At 35.5% G+C, this 24,550-nt stretch overlaps 1 protein-coding gene across 1 annotated transcript; it reads right to left on the bottom strand.

Annotated features, from left to right (window-relative positions):
* On the bottom strand, nucleotides 1–24,239 carry LOC127617202 (shootin-1-like). The gene is made up of 18 exons (XM_052089129.1): nucleotides 24,206–24,239; nucleotides 24,008–24,063; nucleotides 22,673–22,733; nucleotides 16,803–16,897; nucleotides 16,407–16,569; nucleotides 16,164–16,261; nucleotides 15,627–15,708; nucleotides 15,026–15,120; nucleotides 13,248–13,394; nucleotides 11,818–11,971; nucleotides 10,060–10,219; nucleotides 9,851–9,921; nucleotides 9,641–9,744; nucleotides 8,207–8,221; nucleotides 7,476–7,541; nucleotides 5,420–5,540; nucleotides 3,421–3,697; nucleotides 1–1,649 (listed from the first exon to the last, which is right to left on the bottom strand). The coding sequence occupies exons 1-18, from the start codon at nucleotides 24,234–24,236 to the stop codon at nucleotides 1,505–1,507; spliced, it is 1,941 nt and encodes a 646-aa protein (XP_051945089.1). The 5' UTR covers nucleotides 24,237–24,239; the 3' UTR covers nucleotides 1–1,504.
* Between the last annotated feature and the right edge of the window lie 311 nt (nucleotides 24,240–24,550).

The raw sequence follows: 24,550 nt of genomic DNA, 5'->3' as shown, positions 1-24,550 counted from the left end.
TTTAAAAGGTATGTTTAAGACGGAGGTTTATTTAAATTCAAATAAAAACAGGTACACTCAGTTTGAAGCTTCAAAACACACTCATTTCAAGATCACAAGTCAGATCAGTCACCTCTCAGATTCATTATACAAAATCAAGCCTACACTCCAATAAGGCTGAAAAGGAAGTAACGGAGCATACAGTAAGGCCAAAACACATTCCAGAGGTGGTAAGAAATTAAGGAGCGATTTTAAGTTCATCAACATGTCTCCTATCTTCAAAAAGAATGTGAATGTGTCACATTAACTTGGGTTGTTTGTTTTCCAGTGGGTATTCCTTATATCCGATTTGAGATTTTCTGACACATGATGCATAATTCCAACCACATTCATTCAGCATTTACAGTTATTGGCCAAGTCAAATTTTATTGCAGTTGTTCAGAAGCTGATCTGTCACACTTCAGCTTGATATCAAACCAAACCTGGTGGTTTGCTGGACTAAAGCTGACAATACAGCAGCCGCAAAAACAAGACTGAGAAGGCCAGAGACCTACTGTATCATTAATATTGCCCACATTACCATAACATTAACATGATCCACTTAATAGAGTCAAGAGGAGTCACAAGGCAATTATTTGCTGTTATTAAAGGCAGCCTCATCCTGCACAATATTAAAATTTGCTGATAATAATGTGATGGAATTGCTAAATAGTGAGCACAAATCTGATTAAGAAATGCCAAAATGCTCTTTTAGTGCAATCATGCAGTGCAAAGTTTGGAAACAGATGGAAGACATGGGTGGTTAACTCTCCATTATCTGATGGTATTTTCATTTAGGATCTGTACAATTTGAAATCCTCAAGAGGTGAGTGTATCTTAAGAGGTAGAACAGGCCACCATTGTTCCTCTTTATTGTATATCCTTGATAAGCAGAAACACTCGCATGGCTTATAATTACATCTTAAGATGAATTTGGATTGTACTGACACTGAATCAAAGACCCTAGTTTATAACAGCAAATGCACCATAATGTGAAGTGCAGTGTTGCAGGATTGTTTTGCTGCATTATATTATGTTATTAAGTTTCCTTGCTTGCATTTTTAAGGAAACGTGACTCGGTTGTTAAAAATATGAATCCAAGATGAAGCCAAAATCACAGCAACTATCATGTAGAATGAATTTGCAGTAGAAAAGTGTATGGCATGAAAGTCTCAAATATGTAAACCCCCTGTTACTTTTAAAGGAGCAAAAGGCAGATACAGTATATTTACAGCGAAAGAAAAAAAAACACCTGTCGTCTGGTATGATGTTGTGATGTTTTCTGAATTTTACTTGCTCTTCTGTGTTAAATGTGTCATTGTTAATGAACTTAGGTTTTCCAAAAACTATTTGCAAATTATGAAATCATCGGTTTGTTTTAATTTACTGTAAAATATGAATTGATTTGTTTTCATTTGGAATAAATACATTTAGAAAGCATGGTTTTGTGCAAATAAAGCAGCTGTGCTTGCAGGGCTTCTTGCTGTTAACACTCGGCATCTGTGCTCCCATTTGCTGCATTGGAGCTTTGTGCAGAGGAGCTGATAGTGGTATGCTGGTCATCACTTGCAGCTGTATGGCCAGTCCCATTGGGCCCTGCCCACTTCTCAGGATCTCCATCCTTTACTTCACTGAATATATAAGTAAATATAATTGTATTAAATAAATGAACATACACCATAACACTTACAGTGGCCTAAAAAAGTATTTGAAATGTAAATTCAGTGGTGGGTAAGTTACTCAAAAAAGTAATCCAGCACAAATTAATAAGTAATAAGATTACTTTACTGATTACTCCATTGGAAATGTAATGAAATTACTACTTACTTTACTTCTAAGATACTTTCAATGTCACATACCCTTCAAATGTCACAGAAACGTTAATATACATATATATGAGTATATGAATTTATATGTTAAATGTATTATACTGTACATAAATAACATTATTTTACAATTATCTGTAACCAAAGTAATTTACTTTAAAGTAATTACCTTAAATGAAAGTTAGTAACTGTAATCTGATTACAATAATTTAAAATGTAATGTATGACACTACTTTTTGACTAAAAAAGTAATGATTATAATACTTTGCGATCAGGTTACACCAACACTGCTTAAATCACATTTAAAAATGCATACATTTAATTGGATTAGAAACAAACAAACAAATGATGCTAGACTGGTTCTCAGAACTAACCATTTTTGCAATTTCTATTAAAGGGATAGTTCACCCAAAAATGAAAATTCTCTCATCTCATTTTCTCACCCTCATGCCATCCCAGGTGTGTATGACTTTCTTTCTTCAGCAGAACACAAACAAATATTTTTAGAAGAATATTTCAGCTCTGTTGGTCCACACAATTCAAGTGAATGGCGATCAGACCTTTTTAGCTCCCAAAATCACATAAAGGAAACAGAGATGTAATCCAGTAGACTCAAGTTGGCTAAAGAATCTATTTCAGAAGCTATATAATAAGTCTGGGTGAGAAACCGACTCAAGCAATCAATATTTAAGTCCTTTTTTACTCTAAATCTCCACTTTCACTTTTACATCTGAAAGTCATATGTGGCACTTGTTTAGTTTCATTTTCACATCTGAAAAAGAAAGTTAAAGTGGAAATTTAGAGTTAAAAATGGACTTAAATATTGCTCTGTTTCTTACATACACCTATTATATCGCTTTTGGAGATAATAATTTAAGAGTCATATGGATTACCTTTTCCGTTAAGTGATTTTTTTAACTACTAAGGTCTGATCACCATTCACATGCATTGTATGGACATACAGAGCCGAGATATTCTTCTAAAAATCTTCTTCTAAGAATTACAATTTTTGGTGAACTATCCCTAACTAAATAGACACAAAGTTATTTTTCGTGGATATATAAAGTCAGTTCCCCATGAAGTTTACACAGGTGTCCTAGCAGAGTACATTTGACAACCATCCATCCATCCATCCATCGTCAACCGCTTATCCTGTGTACAGGGTCGCGGGGGGCTGGAGCCTATCCCAGCTAACATTGGGCGAAAGGCGGGGGACACCCTGGACAGGTCGCCAGTCCATCGCAGGCATTTGACAACCATAAAGTGTCCAAATACTGTTTGCTTCATTGAAATTAAATTAAAACCTGACCAGCTTATTATCAAATGTTTTACTTAAAAATTGCACGTGTTATCTTTCTTTACAATAAATAGCAGGTGGTTTAATATTTTATACTCTAATGCTAAGACAATAGTACATTTTCAGGAGTGTCTTAAGTGTCCAAATACTTCTTGGGCCCACTGCATATATGAATGTTGTATGTCATCTCAGAATCTCGAAAAAAAGCTAAGAAGGTCAAATGGAGTGGTGTTTGTAAAAAAATACATAGTGTGTTTGGCAATAAATTTTTAACCTTACCCTGAACAGCATCCGTTAGTGACAGGCTCAGAGGACTCTTTCTCAAAAAGAGTTCTGCAGGCATTGTCTGCCTGACTGGCTCCTTTGGACTCTGTGCCAGAATCAGAGCTTTGTTGGGTCACAGCTGGCTCTCGGCCAGATTCTGAGCTGGTTCTCGATCCACGCTCACTGCCTGAGAGTGAGCTGCTGCCTGGCCCTTCTGTGTCTTTGCCTGAGTCAGAACTGTGCCGTGCATTCAGACTGTTTGATGAGGAGACTTTGCTCAGCTGCCCATCATCTGCAAAGCAACAGATAAATGCACATGATTACTGGCACAAGACATCATGCACTACTAATTTCTCTACATGTCCTACTAAACTATTTGTTTTGGAAATAGATATGTTAAAACCTAGGGCACATCTACACTAATAATTTTTTGTTTCAAAACACAATTTTCATTTTTCTACTGACATCCTTTTCCAAAGATGCAGTACTAGAGAGTGATTTTGAAAATCAATATTTTCGATGGAAAAACGCCATTCCAGTTGGATAAGAGGCGCAAACATAGCAAAATCAATGCATTTTCAAACAAAAACTTAATAGAGTGGATGTGACCTAAAACTTCAGTCCATTTTATAACTCCATAACTTTAACTTTATAACATAAATTTGTAACGTCATCTTTTGCAACTTAAGTTACTACCTTTCACTTTACAAATAAGTGGCTATGTTTGGAATAGAATACCAGCTTATTACTTAGTTACTGCACATTGTATATTGTATATTGCCTTCTGTTTAAAAAAAAAAAAAAGCAAGTGAAACAGTAGGTATTATTCCATTATAAATGTTTAATCATATAATGCATATGTGGGTCACAAATGTCCTGGACTTATACTTTTTGACTATAAATGTAATACCCTTTTCCTACATAACCCATATGTGTTTACTATAGTGTTCAATGCATCTGACACTGGTATTACGATCCACTTGTGGTACATTGATTGTTTTCAATATTCAGTTTGTTATGTAATAAATATATGTTAAATGACATGTTCATATTTATGTGTCATATACAAGTATAGCAAGTTGTCATTTAGCTACTATTTTTATACAAAGAGCATGATATTACACCCATTACAAGGACAGTCTTCATGGAACAAAAATGGAGGTTAGATGCCTAGGTTACAATAAGGGCACAATGATAATAGCTCCAGGACCAATTCATAATGTGTTTGAATCTGGAACTCTTTTTTTTTTTCCAGTACAACTCACTGCTCCAAACAACAAATATAGCTACATAGAGTTATATATATACTGTAAATTATATATATCGAAGAGCAATATAGAGTAAATAAGGCTGACTTTTGTCAAGTTCATAAATTTTTTGGTAAACATTTTTTTAACCTAGTCTATTGTAATTATATGCATGTGGGTAAGGTTGTTGAGACTTTCCATATTTTACCAGCAAACATGGAAATTGCTAATATTTCTGTTAAACAGCCTTTTTTACACTGTCATTCCAAAAGCCCTACTTAATTTTCAATGTGTGTGAAACTCTTCAGAACTGAATAAAATATTGAAAATACATTTTAAAATATAAATTATAAATAAAATTATTATTACAGTTAATTAAATATATATATATATATATATTTAAATAAATAAAGTTATTAAAAAAATAATTTCAATTTGAACTGAATTTTTTTTAAAGAAAATGTCATATTTGGCAGTCTGATCTGATCAAATTATGAGTAAAAAAAAAGATGTTAAAAAATAACAGCTGATATATTTCCAATTCAAACTCTTTCAAAAATGGGAAAGTTGAACTAGCAGTAAGCACTGCTGATACTGCACATTATCCAGGAATTTCATGCATACAGACAATTCACATACTGTGCACAGCCCTGTATACATTCAGTCCATTGCAGCAATAACACAGGTAGTAAGGTAGCATGCTTCTCTGAACATATCCAAACAAAAATACTTTCAAATGAACAGTGTAAGCATAGTGTTTGTCTTACCCTCTGTGTTCCGATCACAGGCCTGTTTGCGTCTCCTCCTCAGAATCACTTCCAGTTCACTGTCTTTTTTAGCATGAACCGTTTCCTGGAATCCACGACTGGGACTCTTCTTTACTGTCTCCTACAAGGTCAGAAAGAAAACAAACTGATTTTCTTTTTCTTCCCAGAGGAACATTTTCTCATATTAAAATATTGCTTATACATTTCTAAAAGCTGCACTACGTAAGAGTTTTTCGTTAAAAAATAACAAATTGGCATTATTGAGTACATAAACTATCAGTTTTCAAAACAATGTCCTTACCTTACCCCGATACAAATTATTTGAATTTTGAGCTGTCTGGTCAGATTTGGCACGAAATCGCTGGCTTATGTCATTCATCCTTGCATCGTTACGTCATGTCCATAAACACAGAAAAGAAGTACCGGCTGTCACGTATTCCGGTTTGAGGACGTAAGCTGTTCAGATCAGTCAGTCAAACTCACACAGTTCAGGACAGCATCGCAGTCTGGATGGATGTTTATCTGTTATCCGTTTGGCAAAGTTGTTTACCTGCTATAATGCTTTGATATGTTTTCTGGTAATGTTGTTGCTTATATTGGTTGTTATGCTTTTATGAATCGAATATTACTCGTGAGTTAACCGATCGCGATGTATCTACATTTTCCAGTGAAGTTACTGTAACATGTTTACTAATATGTATGACTTCTCAAACGTACTTCTTGTAATTGTTATATTGCATATTTAAGCTTATTATTTTCATATTAATAAATTATATTTTATCCCCATCATTATTGAATCCTCGTTTTATGTTTTTAGCTTTAGGTTTTATTGTGTGCATTGCATAAACGTACTGTTGTAGTACAATATAATATAAAATAATAAAGTCTTCCATTGAACTCATATCAGTCATATCACAAGTTTCACCTCTTAAACCGATATGTGTAGTACAATACAAACATTAATAGTATACAATATGAAACACTTGAATAATCATATTAAAATATGCTGGTAACTGGTGGTGGTTTGTTCTCAATGTAAAAGCGCTTTGAGTGTACTGTCAGAAAGCGATATAGCAAAAAGTTACGTAGTGCAGCTTTAAAGGGATAGTTCACCCCAAATTAAAATTCACTCTTTATTTACTCACCATCATGTTATCCAGTTGTGTATGACTTTCTTTCTTCACCAGAATACATTTGAAGAAAAATAGAAAAATATCTTAGCTCATTAGGTTCTTAAAATGCAAGTGGATGGTGATACGACTTTTGAAGCTCAAAAATCACAGATGGTCAGCATAAACGTCATTGATACGACTCCAGAGGTTAAATTAATGTCTTCTTAAGTGATATGATTGCTTTTGGTGTGAAAAAATATAAATATGTAAGTATGTGACATATTCGCATTGCCATGTTGCGGACGTAATCTTACATTCTCCTCTCGGTTGAGACATCCAGGATAAATCACCATTGGGAATAATGAAACAGACAAATACAGATCTAAACCAAAACTAACTGTACATCATTCCTCCTACTAACTTGTAAAAATCACTGCTCTTACATGTGTCGCACGTGCAGTTCTCAAGTGTCTCATGTTCCAACACAATTACATCACACATGCATACCATTGCTGACTGTTAAAAAAGCATACTGATCTTTTGAAAACATTAATTTATCCACTAGATTTGTACAGATGTAATTTATGCTAACTGTCTGTGATTTTTGGAGCTTCAAAAGTCGGATCACCGTCCACTTGCCTTTTAAGGACCTACTGAGCTAAGATATTTTTCAAATTTTCTTCAAATTAGTTCTGGAGAAGAAAGTAATATACATCTGGGATATCATGAGGGTGAGTAAATGATAAGAGAATTAAATTTTTTTGAGTGAACTATCTCTTTAAGTGAAATCAAAATAGTAACAAATAGATAAAATTGTTGACATGTATTAAGATTAGTGCTGTAAAATTAATGTTGAAATCATAGCTCATTGATTTTTTAAAAATATCTGACCACATGGGTAGATATTGATTGAATGACACGGAGTTGTTATTCAGAAAACATACCAGAATGCCTTTTAGCTCTTCCATTGCACTCTCTTGCTGCTTTTCCTCTGCTGCTGGGCTCGGCTGCTGTGAAACAGGAAAAAGTGGCATTATAAGATCAATTAATACCAAGATATCATATTTAAAAAATATTAACTGACATAGGCCATCCATACATGAAATCATGCCTTTATGGCAGATTGAATAGGTTACTATAGCAAATATACTATAAACTACAACAACAACTGCTTTTGTTGTTTTCGTTTTTTTTCCGTTTATTCATCTACATTTTAGACGAATAATATCTGAAAGAGAAAAACAATGTATATTCTACCTGTACATCATAATGAGAAGCTGGAAATCTCTAAAATCATGACTATAGGGGAAAGCTATTGATCTGAAATTATACAGCCCCTTTGAGCCACAGAATAATCATGGTGCCTTTGGCTCATCAATAACTTAAATAGGATGGATTCCCTCTGTCCCTATGCACTGTCTATGTGCAAAATGCTTTAATGAACTGACCATTCCTCAGGGAGGATCAAATGCTATAAGCCATTTCTAGAGGGTTTCTGTATCGACAAAATTATGCTTAGTTTTAAAGAACAAGATTTCCTTTGATTCTAACTGTGCAATATGAACAGCTTAACACTAGGGATCATGGAATCATGATCTGGTGTGAATTAAATTCAAACATTGTTTTTAAAATGTGTGTCATTTGAAAAAAAAAAAAAAAAAGTGAGAAAGCATACCTTTGTTGCAAATCTCTGCAATGATAGCAGGTGACAGTACAGAACAGAGTAAACATTACAAACCATAAACCAGTGTACACAAGGTACATAACATATCAATAACCAATAAACTTGAGAGTTGTACAGGTCTAGGATGAATTAAATTCAGAAAAAATTTAAGTTACAAATTAAATTCCTGAATTTAAGTTAAATGGATAGTTCACCCAAAAATGAAAATTCTCTCATGATTTACTCACCCTCATGACATCCCAGGTGTGTGACTTTCTTTCCTCAGCAAATCACAAACAAATCATTTTAGAAGAATATTTTAGCTCTGTAGGTCCAGACAATGCAAGTGAATGGGTGCCAAATTTTGATGCTCCAAAATACACATAAACACAGCATAAAATGAATAGTGGTTAAATCCATATCTTATGAAGCGATATTATAGGTGCAGGTGAGATACAGATCAATATTTATGTCAGTTTTTACCATAAATTCTCCTCCCGGTAGGTGGCGCTATGCACAAAGAATGCAAATCACCAAAAACAAAAGAAGTGTGTAAAAGTGAAAGTCGAGAGTGATAGTAAACAAGGGCTTAAATTGAACTGTTTCTCACCCACACCTATCATATCCCTTTAGAAGATATGAATTTAACCACTAGAGTCTTATGGATTACTTTTATGCTGTGTTTTGTGTATTTTGGAGCTTCAAAATGTTTGCAACAATTTACTTGCTTTCAATGGACCTACAGTCCAATAAATGATGAGAGAATTTTCATTTTTGGGTTAACTAATCCTTTAAGGAGATAGACAGGATGAAGAATTGAAATTTAAACTTGAATTTAAGGAAGTAGAATCAAAATTGAATGAAATTCACATTAATTCATAAAACTGCTGTAAGTTTTGTGTTTAAGAAAAAAATATTTTTCAGCAAGAACTACCTGTAAACATGTTATTATTCACACAAAATATAGGATATTTACAAAATCATTAGATGTTATTTAATGTTCACTTTGCAATGCCACATATCAATTAATTTATTGATATTTTATGTAAAAAGAAATATTCATTAATAATAATTATTATTATTATTACATTTATAAGTCGGGGTGACCCAAAGTTTTCAAAATGCAGCCAATCATTTCAAGTTATCTGCAAAGTTATCAAATGTCAAGGACATTTTATGAAGTCCAGTCAGTGTCTAAGAAGTTGTATTCTACATATTAGGGAATAAAGAGGCATAATAATTAAAAAATAATAATGATAATGTTTTGCCACTTGTGCTGGACTAATGAAATTCATCTGTTTTGTGACTGTTGAATTTCTTTGAATTGCAATTCAGTAAATTCCTCTTCCTATCAAACATATTCAAATTCCAAATAAACATCATGTGGGGTGAGTCTGAATATTGCAAAAGCCTGGAATAGGTTATAAAACAACACATTTAACTCACCTTAGTGTCCTGACCCTTCACAGGCCTGAGAACTACCCCGTGTTTAATTCTCTCCATCATTTCATTGACAGCTTTTACTTTGACATCCTCCACTGCTTCATTTGCTGCACCAAGTTGAGATTGTATTTGTCAAGTACGGTCAACACAGGGCAGAATAAAAGGGCAGAATAAAATGCACTGTTCTCACTGTACGGAAAAGGGGAAAGTCACCTGGGGCTTGCTCTAGTTTCGGGGATCCTTTACCTCCCTTGGAAGATTTCCTCATAATTGCAATTAGAGAACTACAGAGAGAGATGTAATTAGAGTAATGATGGATGTAGAGATGCTTAGATTTTGGAAAAGAAGACAAAGCCCTTTAACATATGGCTGTATTTAAGGCTGAGGACAGCATGGTTTTGTGCAGTAAAGTGGAGCGTTACCTGAGGGGGTTGCAGCGGGAGGGAGGAGGTGGAGGAGGAGGAGGAGGAGGGGGTGGGGGAGGTGGAGGAGGTTGAGGAAGAGGGGCAGGAGGAGGAGCCGTCCCAGGGGAGGGGCTTGATGCTGAAACACAGCTCTGCCTCGCCTCTTCCAGCTCTTTAACTGTAGCAAATGACAAGAGGATGCGAGGATGTCTAAAGTCTTCCAGTTACAGGGATTCATTCACAAGTTTATACCAGTCTATGGCATACAGTATTATCTGAAGGAGTCTAGAATACAGTAGAACAAGATCTATAGGTTCTATAAGTTTATATAGGTGCATTATTGGTAAAATTAAAATGTTTTATTTTGTCATAATTTACTCATATTTATGCTGTTTTAAACCCTTAAGCTGTTATTTATTCCATTAAGGTCAAAAGGAGAATATTTAAAGAATCTTCATGCAGTTGTTTTCTACACAATGGCCATTCAGACTTTGTCTATCAAGCTCCAAAAAAGGACCTAAAACACCATAAGACAACAATAAAAGCACTCCATATGTGTGTGCGCTAACATCCAAGCCTTCTAATGCCATACAGTAAATTTATTTGAGATACAGACAGGAATCTAAGTCATTATTCACTGAAAATTGACATTGCATGGAGTAAATATCAGAATCTTAATTTTTTGTTTAAAGGAATGTTCCAGGTTCAATACAAGTTGAGCTCAATTGACAGCATTTAAAGCATAATATTGACTACCACAAAGATTTTTTTCTACTTGTCCCTCCTTTTCTTTAAAAAAGCAAAAACCTGGGTCACAGTGAGGCACTTACACTGGAAGTACATGGGGGCCAATTTTTTTGTATTAAAATACTCACAGTTTCAAAAGTTTAGCCACTAGACGTAAACATTATCCATGTTAACATGATGTTAGTGTGATAAAATTGCTTACTAACCTTTTCTGTGTAAAGTTATAGCCAATTTTACTACAATTGCACAATAACTTTGTTGCCATGGCGAAGTAATGTAAACAAAACCTAAAATTCTAAAATGACTGCAAAAATGATGATTAAATAACTTTACAGCTCCAACAATACTTGTGTTTTAATAGAAGTAATGTACATGCTTTTATAAAATTATAAGCTTCACATTTCTGGTTTTAAACCCTCCAAAAATTGGCCACATTCACTTCCATTGTAAGTGCCACACTGTAACCTCGATTTTTGCTTTTTTTTAAGAAAAGGAGGGACGAGTCGAATGTTTTTTTTGTGGTAATCAACATTATACCACAAATGCTGATGATTGAGCTTTACTTGTATTGAACCTGGAACATTCCTTTAGCTGTTCCTTTAACTCTCATATACCACCCCAGAAAGATCTGATTGGTCAATTGTTTAAAAATATAAAGAAATAACATTGATATTCCGAGCTGCATGTCAAATGTTTTCAATTCAATTAATTTTAATTCATCTTTATTGTCCACTCATGTTTCATTATTTGTAACATGGCGACATAGCGTGCTAAAAACATGGTGCCTTAGAGGCATGGGAAGGTTTAAAAAAAACAGAGATGCTGTACAATGGCCAAAAATATCCATCTGGCACATGTTTACAAAGACCAACAATTAAAAAAAATTATACTAATGGTTTGCAATAACACGTCTTTTGTTAGTGTCCATATGGTTGAACAGGAATATCATGATCTTGCTACCCTTTGTAGTATAACATGCTTATATAATATAAGCTTTGAACGAAACTGTCCCACACTGCATGGGCTTACCTTTCTTTTTCAAAATGCTGTTTTTCTTTTCTTGCTCATGCAGTCTTCCCTCTGTCTCTCTCTTTACCTCATCTAATACCTCTAGTTGCCTCTGTAGCTGAACTAACTGCTTATGCAAAGCACATTCCTCCAGTTCAGCCTCCAGAGCCTTTACCTACAGACAAATGTTAAAAACCCATAAATACAAGTGAAAATTAGTATCACTCTGTTCTATTTAAATGATTCACTCATATGGAAATCTGTCATTCTAGGGTATTCGAGGCACCTTCAAGCAATTTAGTTGAATCGCATATGTTAGCACATTCAGGCATATTCAATAAATACTTATTTTGATATAGTCCTTGAGCGCATTAAGGTAAACTTATCTGGTGTACTGTCCATAACAAAGGGACTCAAGCACAGGTCTGGGCTTGGGCTTTGAGGTGATCCTTGGGGATATGATATGCAGGCCTAGATGAACAAACATCTTCCTAACTTACGTTTGGATCTACATTATATTGTCGTTATAAAGTCCTGTTCGGTTAAACATGAGTGCAGCTATCATTACAAATTATAGCATACTGTAACTGATTACATGATGCCTGAAGTCAGGATCCATGCTAACTATATTTCAATTGTTTGTCACTCATGACTGTTTATTGACTGATGACGCATCAGTCCTACCAATTCAGTAACACTCAATTCCTTGCGCCGCCAAAAGCAGTTTTACTAATGATGCTGCAACTGGCTGGTCAGCCTCAGCATTTTGCCACTATATGAACAGAAAATGTATCACAACTGATGCTCATCCTATCTGGTCAGCAGAGTTCAGATGTGAAGACCACAAACACTGAGAATGCCCTGTGGCTACAATCATGTAAAAAATGTATCTGATGATGTGGGATTTCTTTGTTGCAGTCACAGTTAATATATGACTGACAGCTACAGAATTATTCCCCATGTTATTAAGAGAGCTGTCAAGCCTCCAGATGTCTCCTCTGAAGCATAGGAATTGCAGTTGGTTTAATATATTTGTGGTTATTTTGACAACATCACAGCCCCATCCATTGTCATTAAATGTGGTTTGAGAAGTATTTCATGTAACTGCTGAAGTTGCACATTTAGAACAGACTGTGCAAATGAGACCAATGAGAGATTTTGTTTACACCACAGCTCAATATATCTTATATTATAGGATTTATGTTAACTGTCCATGAAAAGCTCTTGTTTAGAATATTTAAATTGCTGAAAAGAGGTTTAGTCAATTCAATCCCATTGTCTAATCCTATCATGTAATCCAGTATTACCAATAAACCTTATTGCTGCCATGGGATTACAGTTTCACTGTTTATATTTTTGTGAAATGAGCTATAAAACCTGAATCTAGCCTCTTTTTTTGCTGATATAATATTCAAATATCTTATTTTTTTGAAGACTCTGAGGCTGCCTACCTTCTCCTGGTGTTTGATTCTCTCTTCTTCTAATTTTTTGGTCACATTGGCCACATCTTCTAAAGCTTTGAGTAGCTGAATGCTGGGATCTGTCTGGTGCATTAGAATCGTGCTCTGTCTGTTGGCTTCTTTTTGCTTTACATGCATCTAGAAGAGAAAACATGAGACGATCACTTCCACTTTCAGCTGGTTTTCCTTCTTCAGTCACCAAGGATTAGGAAACAGACAGAGCATATAGGAATGATGGAGAGTTCATAGACTTCAATCATCAGTCTATACAATTGTTTTTGCCTTTGGATTGGATTTTGAGGTAACCACACATTATAAATGCCACTTACAAATACATAAATAACAACAGCATAAACATTTAATTAGCAGCGCAGCCTTGTTGCTGATATTCCAAAATCTTTTGAAGTCAACATGAATTCCTGTTTGCCATGCACTTTACTTTACTTTCAGAGCAACACATGCTATTCAATGAGAAAGGACACAGGAATTGATTGGATCGTGAAAGTGTACATTCCAAACTTGAATGAAGTTACACCTGAGTTTGCTAAAATATTGCCTAAACAGGTAGTTTGTTATTTGTTAAAGGAATAGTTCACCCAAATATGAAACATTTATCATCATTTACTCACCCTCATGATATCCCAGGTGTGCATGACTTTCATTCTTCACCAGAATGCATTTGAAAAAAATTAGGAAAATGTCTTAGCTCAGTAGGTCCTTAAAATGCAAGTGAATGGTGATTCGACTTTTGAAGCACCAAATATCACAGACAGTCAGCATAAATGACATCTGTACGACTCCAGCGGTTAAATCAATGTCTTCTAAAGTGACACGATCAAGTGAAAAAGATAAATATTTATGAACCTTTTTTAAATCTAAAATGTCATCGTGTTGGCATGTGAAACACACGAGAACTGAGGCACATGTGACACATGGAAGAGCAGCGCTGTTTACAAATGAGTAAGGGGAATGCTGTACAGAAGCTTCGTTGGTTTTGGTTTGATTTGAATTTGTATCTGTTTCTTTACTTAAAATGGTGCGTTTTTGTGCTTATCCTGGATGTCTCAACGAAGAGGAGAACATAGGATTACGTCCGTAACATGGCAACGTGAATACGTCACACGAGAGACCGCGTGTTCTCAACTATCTTGATGGATTGAAGTGATGGATTATAGTTAAAAAATACTTAAAAATGTATATTGTTTCGCACATAAAGCAATCATATTGCTTTAAATGTCATTAATTAGACCATTGAGTCATATCGATGATGTTTATTCTGACTATTTGTGGTTTTTGGAGCTTTAAAAGTCGAATCACCATCCACTTTTAGGACCTACTGTGCTGAAATATGTTTTAGTTTTCTTCAAATGTGTTCTGGTGAAGAAAGAAAGTCATACACAACTGGGATATCATGAAGGTGAGTAAATGATGAGAACATTTTAATTTTTGGGTAAACTTTGTCCTTTAAAATTATTAAGTGACAGAAAAAAACATTTTCAATTTCAGACAAAGAGCATTACAATTTTATTTAAGATTACGAAGATAATCTTCCAAAATAGATCTTACACGTCTATCAATACCAAAATATTTGATATAGTGTTCACCAATGAATCCATCACAATAAAACCAGGAACATGCATTAAGAAAGTTCATTTTAAGATTATCATTTTGACAAAGATACTGTACAAGAGCACAGTCTGACAAAGCAGAGATCAAATTTTTAACCTGTTTATTAATCTAGTAAATGAACTTGCGCGTTATTGCTGTACCTCATGTGCATAGGTCTCTGCTTTCTGCCTGAGACTCTGCTCCAAATCCAGCTGGTCCTTCATGTGTTCATACTCATGAGTGGCCATCATAGATACTAAGGAGACACATAATGTCATCACGTGCATGTTATCATCATCTATGAACAGTTGACATGACACACTAAACGTCATTGCCTATTTTATAACATGGCTCCTCCAATCACATTCCGTTTTCTAAAGAACATTTTAAACCCACTATGTTAGGAGCACGCTCAGCCTAACAGTTCAGCTTTTGTCTATGCTGTACGTGACCTGTCCTAAGTAATGCTGTTTCCAATATTTTACAGTCAGAGTAACAACACAAATTAGCAAATAGGGAGCTGGGTGGAGGTCAAAGCAAAGTGCATCACCCTGATCTGGAACAGAGGGATTTCATGTGTTGCATCTTGTACAGATAATTTAATCAGGGACTTTGACTGGAGGCCGGTAGTGAGTAGGATGGAGAACAACATTAATCTTCCTATGAGGCAGATGCACAGATGCTCTGCAAGCCATTTGACATGATGTCATCACGCTCATGCATTTGAATGGAAGAGTCTGCATTCATAAACTTCATACTCACCTCTGTTGAACCTCTTAATGGTTTTGCTTTGCTGCTCGATGGTTTTATGAAGCTCCTTCATCTCGGCCTGCTCCTTTTCAGTCTAAAAATGAGCATGTGGCACATATTAAATGAGCTTTTGATAAACTATCAGCAAAGGAACTCAATTAGCCATTGTCACTTGGATATCTTTTAGGATCAGCAATGCTGCTGGATACTAAGGCTTCATTTACATTTATGCATTTGGCAGACACTTTTATCCAAAGCAACTTACAGTGCAATTATTACATTACCCCCAATAATACCCCCAGAGCAACATGGAGTTAAGTGCCTTGCTCAAGGACACTATGGTGGTGGTCGTAGGGTTAGAACCTCTGACCTTCTGATTACCAGCCCTGTGCTTTAACCACTATGCCACCACCACTCCCTTCATTTCAAGCTAATTTACAGGTTAAAATACTGCACTTTGTAGCCCATGCCCCATCTACATCTGCAAAGCTTGTTTGAACAGAGTTTTTCACTCTGTCAAAAAGTAAAAAGAGTTGCATTGCAACTCACAAGTGCTGTCAACTCTTCTATCTGTCTCTGCTGCTCTTGACGCTGACAAGCCAACTGCTTTTTTTCCTCCAGCAAAGAACTCACTGTTTCTTGGAGATCTATGGAAAAAATCAGAGGTGGTTCCAAGTTGATGAAGACAATAAAATAATCTTTTGCAAGGGAAATTGTAATTGCACAAGGGAGTTGGCAACTGATCATGAAACAAGGGGATCTATGCTAAAGATTAGATGTTGTGGAATTTACCTTTGACCTGCTGTTTGTACTGAGAAAAGGGGTCAGGGCTGTGATCTTGTTGGTCGGTCTCCTCTTCTAGGGAAATGCAATCAGAAATACTGGGCAGCAGCTCATCCAGACAGGGCCGTGATGACAGACTCAAATACTTCAGCTTCCTGTTCTCACAGTTTAACTAAGACAGAACAAAACATAACACAACATATAGCATCTGTATAACTACACTGAAAAAAATATACAACAATTAAATTATATTTAACAATTGAAACCATTCTGTCTCCAGAAATTTTAACGTTTATATTGCTTAATGAAAAATTTAATTAACAGCTGCAAGACGTGAACAAATATTAATGAATAAAATCACTGAGTTTTTCTGGTACAAGAGGCATATCTTATGTGGGCAAATACCTTGGTTGCCAGAGCCTCTGCATTTTCCCGGCAAGACTTTTCAATCTCAAGCTGGGTCTGCAATACGTTCACCTCTTCGATCACCATTTGGGAAACTATATAAAATACATTAATGAGTAGACGATTTCACACAAGTTCATTTTTATCACCCAGTCTTCTCGCAGGAACTTTGATTTAGTCCTCTACCCAAATCTTCAGAACTTTATGTCAGAGATAAAGGTTTTAATCATTGAGGCAGATAAAGTATACTGCATAATAACATGCTCATGGCAATAATAGTGGGAGTATAATCATATTTTCCCTCTATATTATTTATAGTATTTCTTGTTCGAACGTTACACTAACTCCCACACAGGGTCTGTCAACTTGAGATGCACAGGAAATATTTGCAAAAGCTAATGTTTAGATTAGTGTATAGCATGTATTTAAAAAAAGAAATAATGCTATACGATCCAGCAAGTTTTAAATCTTCACATAAAGCTAAGCAGAGATGAGGATATACCTGGAAAATGCATGACTAAATTATTTAACAGAATATAAAATAAAGATTATAACAATTACAGCTAAATAAAATGTAAAAAGAAAAATAGATTTAGATGAGAGCCAGATTTTTGTTTCATAGAGTTATCTGTTACATGTTCAAAATGGGGTCCGTTTCCCAAATTTCGGTACCATTGAAGCATTGTTGTATCAAAGCACTGGCACAGTAACTCTAGACACCACACTGGTCTCTCAAATAAAGGATTGGATGTCATTGCAATACCAGAGCTACTCACATCAATGTACCTCCTAAACAAGCCACTTAGACTGAGTGTGCAGAATGATTTCCAAAGAAAACATGCATCACAAGCTGCATCTATAAGCACTACATTTTCTTTAGGAAATAAAAATGAATTCTGCAATAATACACATTAAAAGCAGCAGGGTGTTCTATGGAGTGATAAAATAAAATAAATGATTGATTAATCAAATACAACTTATATACCATACCCCTTAAGAGGTTAATGGTATCTATTTATAGTATGTAACAGGAACGTTCATCCAAAAATGAAAATTCTGTCATAATTCACTCATACTTAAGTTGTTCCAAACCTATCTGACCTTATTTCTTTCACTCACTCTCAAGTTGTTTCAAACCTATCTGACCTTTTTTTCATAGACTACAAAAGATGGCAGTATATATATAAAAAAAATAATTCTCACTTTATCTCCCAAATTTGGAATACCTAATGCACTCGTGGTGGCGTAATGACTTGCCTCAATCCAGGTTGGGGAGGATGAATCTCAGTTGCCTCCACACCTGAGACATCAACCTGCGCATCTTGTCACATGGCTTGTTGAGCGCGTTACTGAGGAGACATAGCGAGTGTGGAGGCTTCACACCATCTCACAACCATGCACAACTCACCACGTGCCCCACCAAGAGCAAACCACATTAGGGTACCTAATGTGACTCTACCCCCCCTAGCAACTGGGCCAATTTGGTTGCTTAGGAGACCTGAATGGAGTCAGTCAGCACGCCCTGGGATTCGAAATCATGAACTCTAGGGGAGGTAGTCAATGACTTTACTCGCTGAGCTACCCAGGCCCCCTACGTTGGTAGTATTTTAGTCTAAGTCACCATTCACTTTCATTGCATGTTTTTTTTTATATCATACAATGAAAGATAAAGGTAATTGTGATGAACATTCTGCCTAAGAATGAAAGTAATACAGGTTTAAAACAACATGAGGGTGGATTAATAATTACATAATTTTCATTTTGGGCCAACCATCCCTATATAATAGTGCTAAATGTATAATTTACTGTTCTGCTTTCCTTGGAAATGAGCAAGGGAGGAAGTTTATATTATGCGCTTCTCCATGAAAGACTGTTGAATTATGCAGGAATGATGCGTCTCTCAGCATGCAGTCACAGTGAAGTACATCATCAGCCTGCCCTGAAGCCCCTTCCTGGAATAAATATTCATCCCTATTTTATTTTTATGGGGCAACATACTGCACATTGTGAGAATGGAAAGCAAAACATTGTGAATGCATGACCTCACTATAAACCTTTATTCAAGGAAAGAGGTTCTGCTATCACCTCAAAAGATGACATATTTGACACAGTGGATGCAAAACCTGATTTATAGGTCTGTAATAATCTGGAAAACAAAAAACTGTTAAAACAGCCTTGACCTTCTTGAGGAGGTTAATGTTAGAATTAATTTAATCAAATCTGAGCATGATCAAAATTGGGATTTTACACCAAAAAAAGTTACAAAAATGCATTATGCCACTGATAATCCAGATGCAGCTGGTTTAAACCCTATATTCTTAATTTCCTATTAGATATTCAGGGTGGACGGCTCTGCGGCAGTGGGCTGCTCTGCACCAATGCCAATAATGACCTGACAGGGAAGTGTAAATATACTGAAAAGAAGTTCACCAGCACTCATCAGCTATCAGAGCTCTCTTTTTGCATCTTCAAGCTTTCATAGGGGCCAAAATACTGCAGGGGGCCCATGGACTGATATATACAGTCCATATATACAGATATATACACAATACAATCTCTGATATAAAATAAACTTTTCCTGTATGTTGTTCAGTGTATAGCATTGCATCTATTGTCTCGATGACTGAGTCATGTTCAGTCTTATTCTCCATATTGTTTACCATTCTTCAAGCATATCATACACACCAAGTAATAAATACTGTAACCACAACTAGCATTTGTAAATGTGAGAGTTAATATGAAAGCAAAATGACTGATTGCTCTAAGCTAAACAAGACAGCATTATTCACAAACTGTCAAGTGATGAGTCAGGGTGTGCAAAATTGCACATGCTGACTACGAAAACAAAGCAAGACAATAAAAGGGGCGTGGCTCCCTCTTGCCTTTTCAGATCAGTCCTATCCCATCTGCTTCACTCATTTGGCTTGTAATGAGTGACCGGGAAAGGGCTGTTTCTGGGCTTTCCTCTGTGTGCAGATTCTGGGTCAGCAAGTATGCCGTGCTTAATGCTGCATGAGTAAAATATGGCTCTGCAGAATCAGTCCAACAGTGACAAAAGCTTAAAGTAATGCTGTAGCATCATGTGCAGACAGGAAACAGCTGCTTCAAACAAATATTTTGTCTGCCACTTTAACACAGTTTAAAGCTAGTATTAGTCTACAGCACTTCCACTCCAATTTTGATCACAGTGATTAAGCTCTTTTAATAAATCTTAACAGTTCACGTTTAATCACCCGGCAATTTTGGTTCCAACTCTGGTTCTAATTGTGCCTCTGCTTGCAACCCATAATCTACTCCAAACCAAGGGAGAATCTTTAGACGACATTGTGTAATGTAAACAGCAGAAAATATTTTTTATCAGTATTTTTGTCTTGTTTTCTAATGAGGTAAGAAAAATTATTTTAATTCAGGATATTTATGAAAACAAGTCTTATTATCTTATTACAACTTTGCTTCTCAAGTAAATGTGTCTTGTTTAAAGGATATATATTTTACTGGAAAACATGAATCAAAATGGAAAGTTCATCAACACATAAAAATGTCTTTCTAAACGTAAACCTAAAGATATGTAATGCATAAGAATAAATAAGTTAAGTAATGGGACTGACAACTTAATACACTGTCAATGTTTTAATTTGCATAAGTGCAGAGGGTATGTTTAATGAAGCTCACTCAGGCAACCCAAAGAGGAGGTGGGAGACAGCTGCTTTGCCAGCCACAGATCGGGTACCTCCCAGATACTCAACAACAGTTCCCCTGCAGCAGCCAATCATCAAACAGGATACCAACCAATCACGTGCAACCAGCACAAGACTATTGTCCTGTATGCCAGCAACTAGGCCAAACTACAGTGACATTTGCAGTGTCATGTAAGCCACAGCAAGAAAATAAGCCAATTGTGTGCCATATAGTGTGGTTATTAAATAATGCATTGCCAATCAAACAAAAACAAAAACACTAAATTGCAAAAGTCAATTCCTGAAAATATCAATAATTGAAAAGTAAATGTGAAAAATCATGATTTTTTTATTTTTGAGCAATTCATTATGAAATTACAAAATATTAAATCTCAATGAGCAGTGAATTTCATTTCAGAAATAATATGGAAGTAAATTAGGTGTTTTATATAAACTACAATAGAAGGCTAAAAGGCAGCCACCTATTCATTCTCAAAGGATAAATTATTCATAATTGGACATTTTTAATAATTTAGTGAAATAACAAGACTGAATGCATGAGAGCTGAATGCAGTGTGGTCTACATTGCCTCCCTTAGGAATGTCTGACAATTCCAGGACACCAATAAAAAGAACTGCACACATAACCTAAAAGCAGCAAGGATCTTTTTACACTTCAGAAATAAGGTTAAATCAATCTAGAACATAATATGGTTGTTTGAAATACTGTGTTTATGTAGAATGCCAAATCCAACAACACTTTATCAATTAACTAAAATGCTATTTATATCCATTTTACATGCACATGTTACCATGCACAATAGGTTTTTATCAAGAAAATTCATGTTGATCATAATTTCTTTTTTTCTAGTAAGACCTTTGATATTAGGGCAAAAAACCTATTCTTGATAATAATTTTTTTATTGTTTTCTTGTCAAAATATCTACAAATATTTAAAACAAGATCAATTTGATTAATCTTGTTTTAGAAACAGCACTGCATAAGATATTTAGTTTTTTCAGAGAATGTATTTTTAACACACACACATATATATAAACACTGAATGTTGAGTTGAAGGAGTTTTCTTTCCAAAAAAATATTCCACAGAGCAAAAACACATTATTCAAATTGCATCATTGAATTCTGACTGTGCTAGTCCATCCTAAAAGGTCATATACTCTTCAAACAGCTCCAGACGTTTTTTGCTCCTGCAGAGCTGAATCAACATTTTCTCACCTGATTCTGTACCTAAGCCTGCGGCAGCCGTGTTGTCAGGGTGCTAACAAATAAGTACCTGCGGTTGGGTTTCCTTAAAGTGGAAGCAGCAAGGTCACCTTAACACTAATGCATCTCTATGGTTGGCTCCCAGTAGCCATGGAGACTGAAATACTTGTTAACACCTAGGAATAATGGACCATTCAGAAGAGCCCCCAGGTAATGTCATGATGATATGGGTGAGGGCGAGGTGACAGGAAATGAGATAAGACAACACCGAACGTCAGTTTAGTGGGATGAGCCAAGTGAGGTCATCTTCACCACTTCGACTACTTGTAAAAAAGTAATGTGCTTAGTTCATGGGGTTAAGTTTGATGGACATCAACTCAAAATTTTACTCACAAACTTTAAAGAAAATAAGAATAAATTAGTAGATTCAAAGAAAATTGTTCAGGAAACTATCTATGATTGTTGAAATACTGTCACTTGAATTAACTCACTAACTAACTTTAAGGTTCGAACAATCATAACTTACAATGTTTTAGGAGCCAGTATATTAATTTATATTTACTGTAAACTTTCAAGTTGACAGCCATGATAACCTTCTTTGTAATAGTAAGAAATAATAAATCCTAAATAGTCCAAATAATCTCTATAAGACTGCTGCTTTGTCCAGTAGGCCTTTATGAGAAATGATTTACAGGCCTGGAAGACTCAATCCTGAATCTGGATGTGGGCTGCGGGCCACCTCTGGTCTATACAGAAGATCATAAAATTGGAGAATTTGATGCAGTACCACTAATGACATCCAAGAGTTTATGGTTCACTCCACACATATAAACACAATCTACTCTGAACATTGGAATTATGATGTCCATGATTATGACTGACAGCCATCTCTCAACAACAGATTTAAATCTTTAAAATAGCAGAAGCTGACTTAACATTTTCACCACAGTTAGGGTTCTGTTGAACTTACCTCGTTTAATGTGCTTGAGTTGCCTTTCAGCATAATCTCTCTCTGCAGTGAGTCTCTGGCACTAATGAACAAAACAGGCATTGACAAAAAGGGTAGGTAAAAGTTGGGAAGATGCGGCAAATCAAACATTTTAAAGGAAGTGTATTCACCAACAGAAACTTAATGGCTCTGATTTCAGACTGATTTGTGTTATAACAAATGTACTGAAAACAACCTTTAACATTTCATATTTGCATTCCAACCTGCAAATGACAGATCCAGCAGTGTAGTGGTTCTCTTAAAGGAACAGTTCATCCAAAAATATAAACTATCATCACTTACTATCCCTAATGTTTTTCTAACCCTTTATTAGTTTCTTTCTCCTGTGAAACTCCAAAGGAGACGTTAGGCAGAATGTCCAAGCTTCTGTTTATTCTGAGAGTGAATGGTGAATTATATTGCCGAGCTCAACAAAGTACAACGAATTATCATAAAGAAAGTTGTGGAATGCGATCAGTCACATCATGACATGTAAAACAAAAACAATTTTGCTTGGCATAGATGATGTCTAACTTGCCATAATGCCACTAAAGTTGCCACTTGTATAAAAATGTACACAAAAATGTAAATGAATATGACAAAAACTTAATTTTTGTTTGATCTATTCCATTTAAAGTGATCATTGCCCTCTGCCATTTGATTATTCTGTAGATATAAGGGTATGCATGCTGTATTCTGCGTACAGTATATCAGTCTGTCATTATGGATCTTTATGTAGCCCAGGACTAACATGCGCTCCAAAGCCAACTTAAAGTATTTTAGGCATAATGAAGACAAGTGGTATGTTAACAAACATTAATTTAATTTCCTAAGACTTATACAATCAAGTATTCTTATTCTTATTCTTGTTTTTTTACATTGCAAATTCATCTAAACAGTGTTCCTTGCCTTGACAAAATATTTGCAGAACTAAACTAGAACTTGACTTTTATTAAATAATAAGAACTATAAGGAAACAATAGTCTCTGTCGGGCGTGATGTTTCTGCGACCATAGTTGAAGTATAGACTATCAATGTTAATCTTTAATTTAAGGTAATCACCTAAATGTTCTGGTAAAACTATCATGTGATAAAATACAAAAGACGCTGAGACGCGGTCAAATGGGGTGTCAACCTCCGAATAAATGAAAATGCCGGTTAAATCCTAGAGTGGCACCTTGAACCCCCCCAAAAAAAACACACACACACACACATTTCGGAGCAACTTTTCATACATATCATGAATAAATGGCGTTATTCTAATGCAATCTGAAGGCAGTTGAAGGTTTATTCTTTCATGAATGCATGATCTCTCACCTCGGCGCTCTCTTCCAAAGCCTCTTCATCTCCACCGGCCTCCATCTCACTCACTGCTTACAATGAACAAGGTGATAATTCATACAACAATAATTCAGTATTTAAAAAAAATCATCATATACATTTCCCCCCTAAAAAATCGTTGCCATTCTAAATGCCAAGCCAATTTGGTAGGGTTAAAACTGTTCAGTAGCCTACCAAAGCCGGTAGACAGTCGCCTCGCATCCATCTCCCCTCCTCACTGCAGACTCAGAGCTTGTACCACTCGCACACGGGTGGGTGCAGGAGCTCCCCCTCCTCCTTAGTCAAAGTACCAATCCTACTATGGTGAAGGTCCGGCTCATGAATATTAATTTGGCACGTGATGTTGCCCAATAAGCATACCCACCTCATTTGCAAATTAATATTAATTTACGTCACGGTTACATATGATAATTAATCAACCCCGATGCTTGGATTGACAGACATCTAACAAATTATGTAAGATAAAATTAACACAAAATCATTTAAAAAAATAAAGAATCGTTATGGAGCATTTTACCA

Source organism: Xyrauchen texanus, chromosome 23 (assembly GCF_025860055.1).
Source record: "Xyrauchen texanus isolate HMW12.3.18 chromosome 23, RBS_HiC_50CHRs, whole genome shotgun sequence".
In the NCBI taxonomy this organism is placed as follows: Eukaryota; Metazoa; Chordata; class Actinopteri; order Cypriniformes; family Catostomidae; genus Xyrauchen; species Xyrauchen texanus.
Note: the sequence above shows the minus strand (reverse complement) of the source record. Positions and strands in the feature narration are given on the sequence as shown.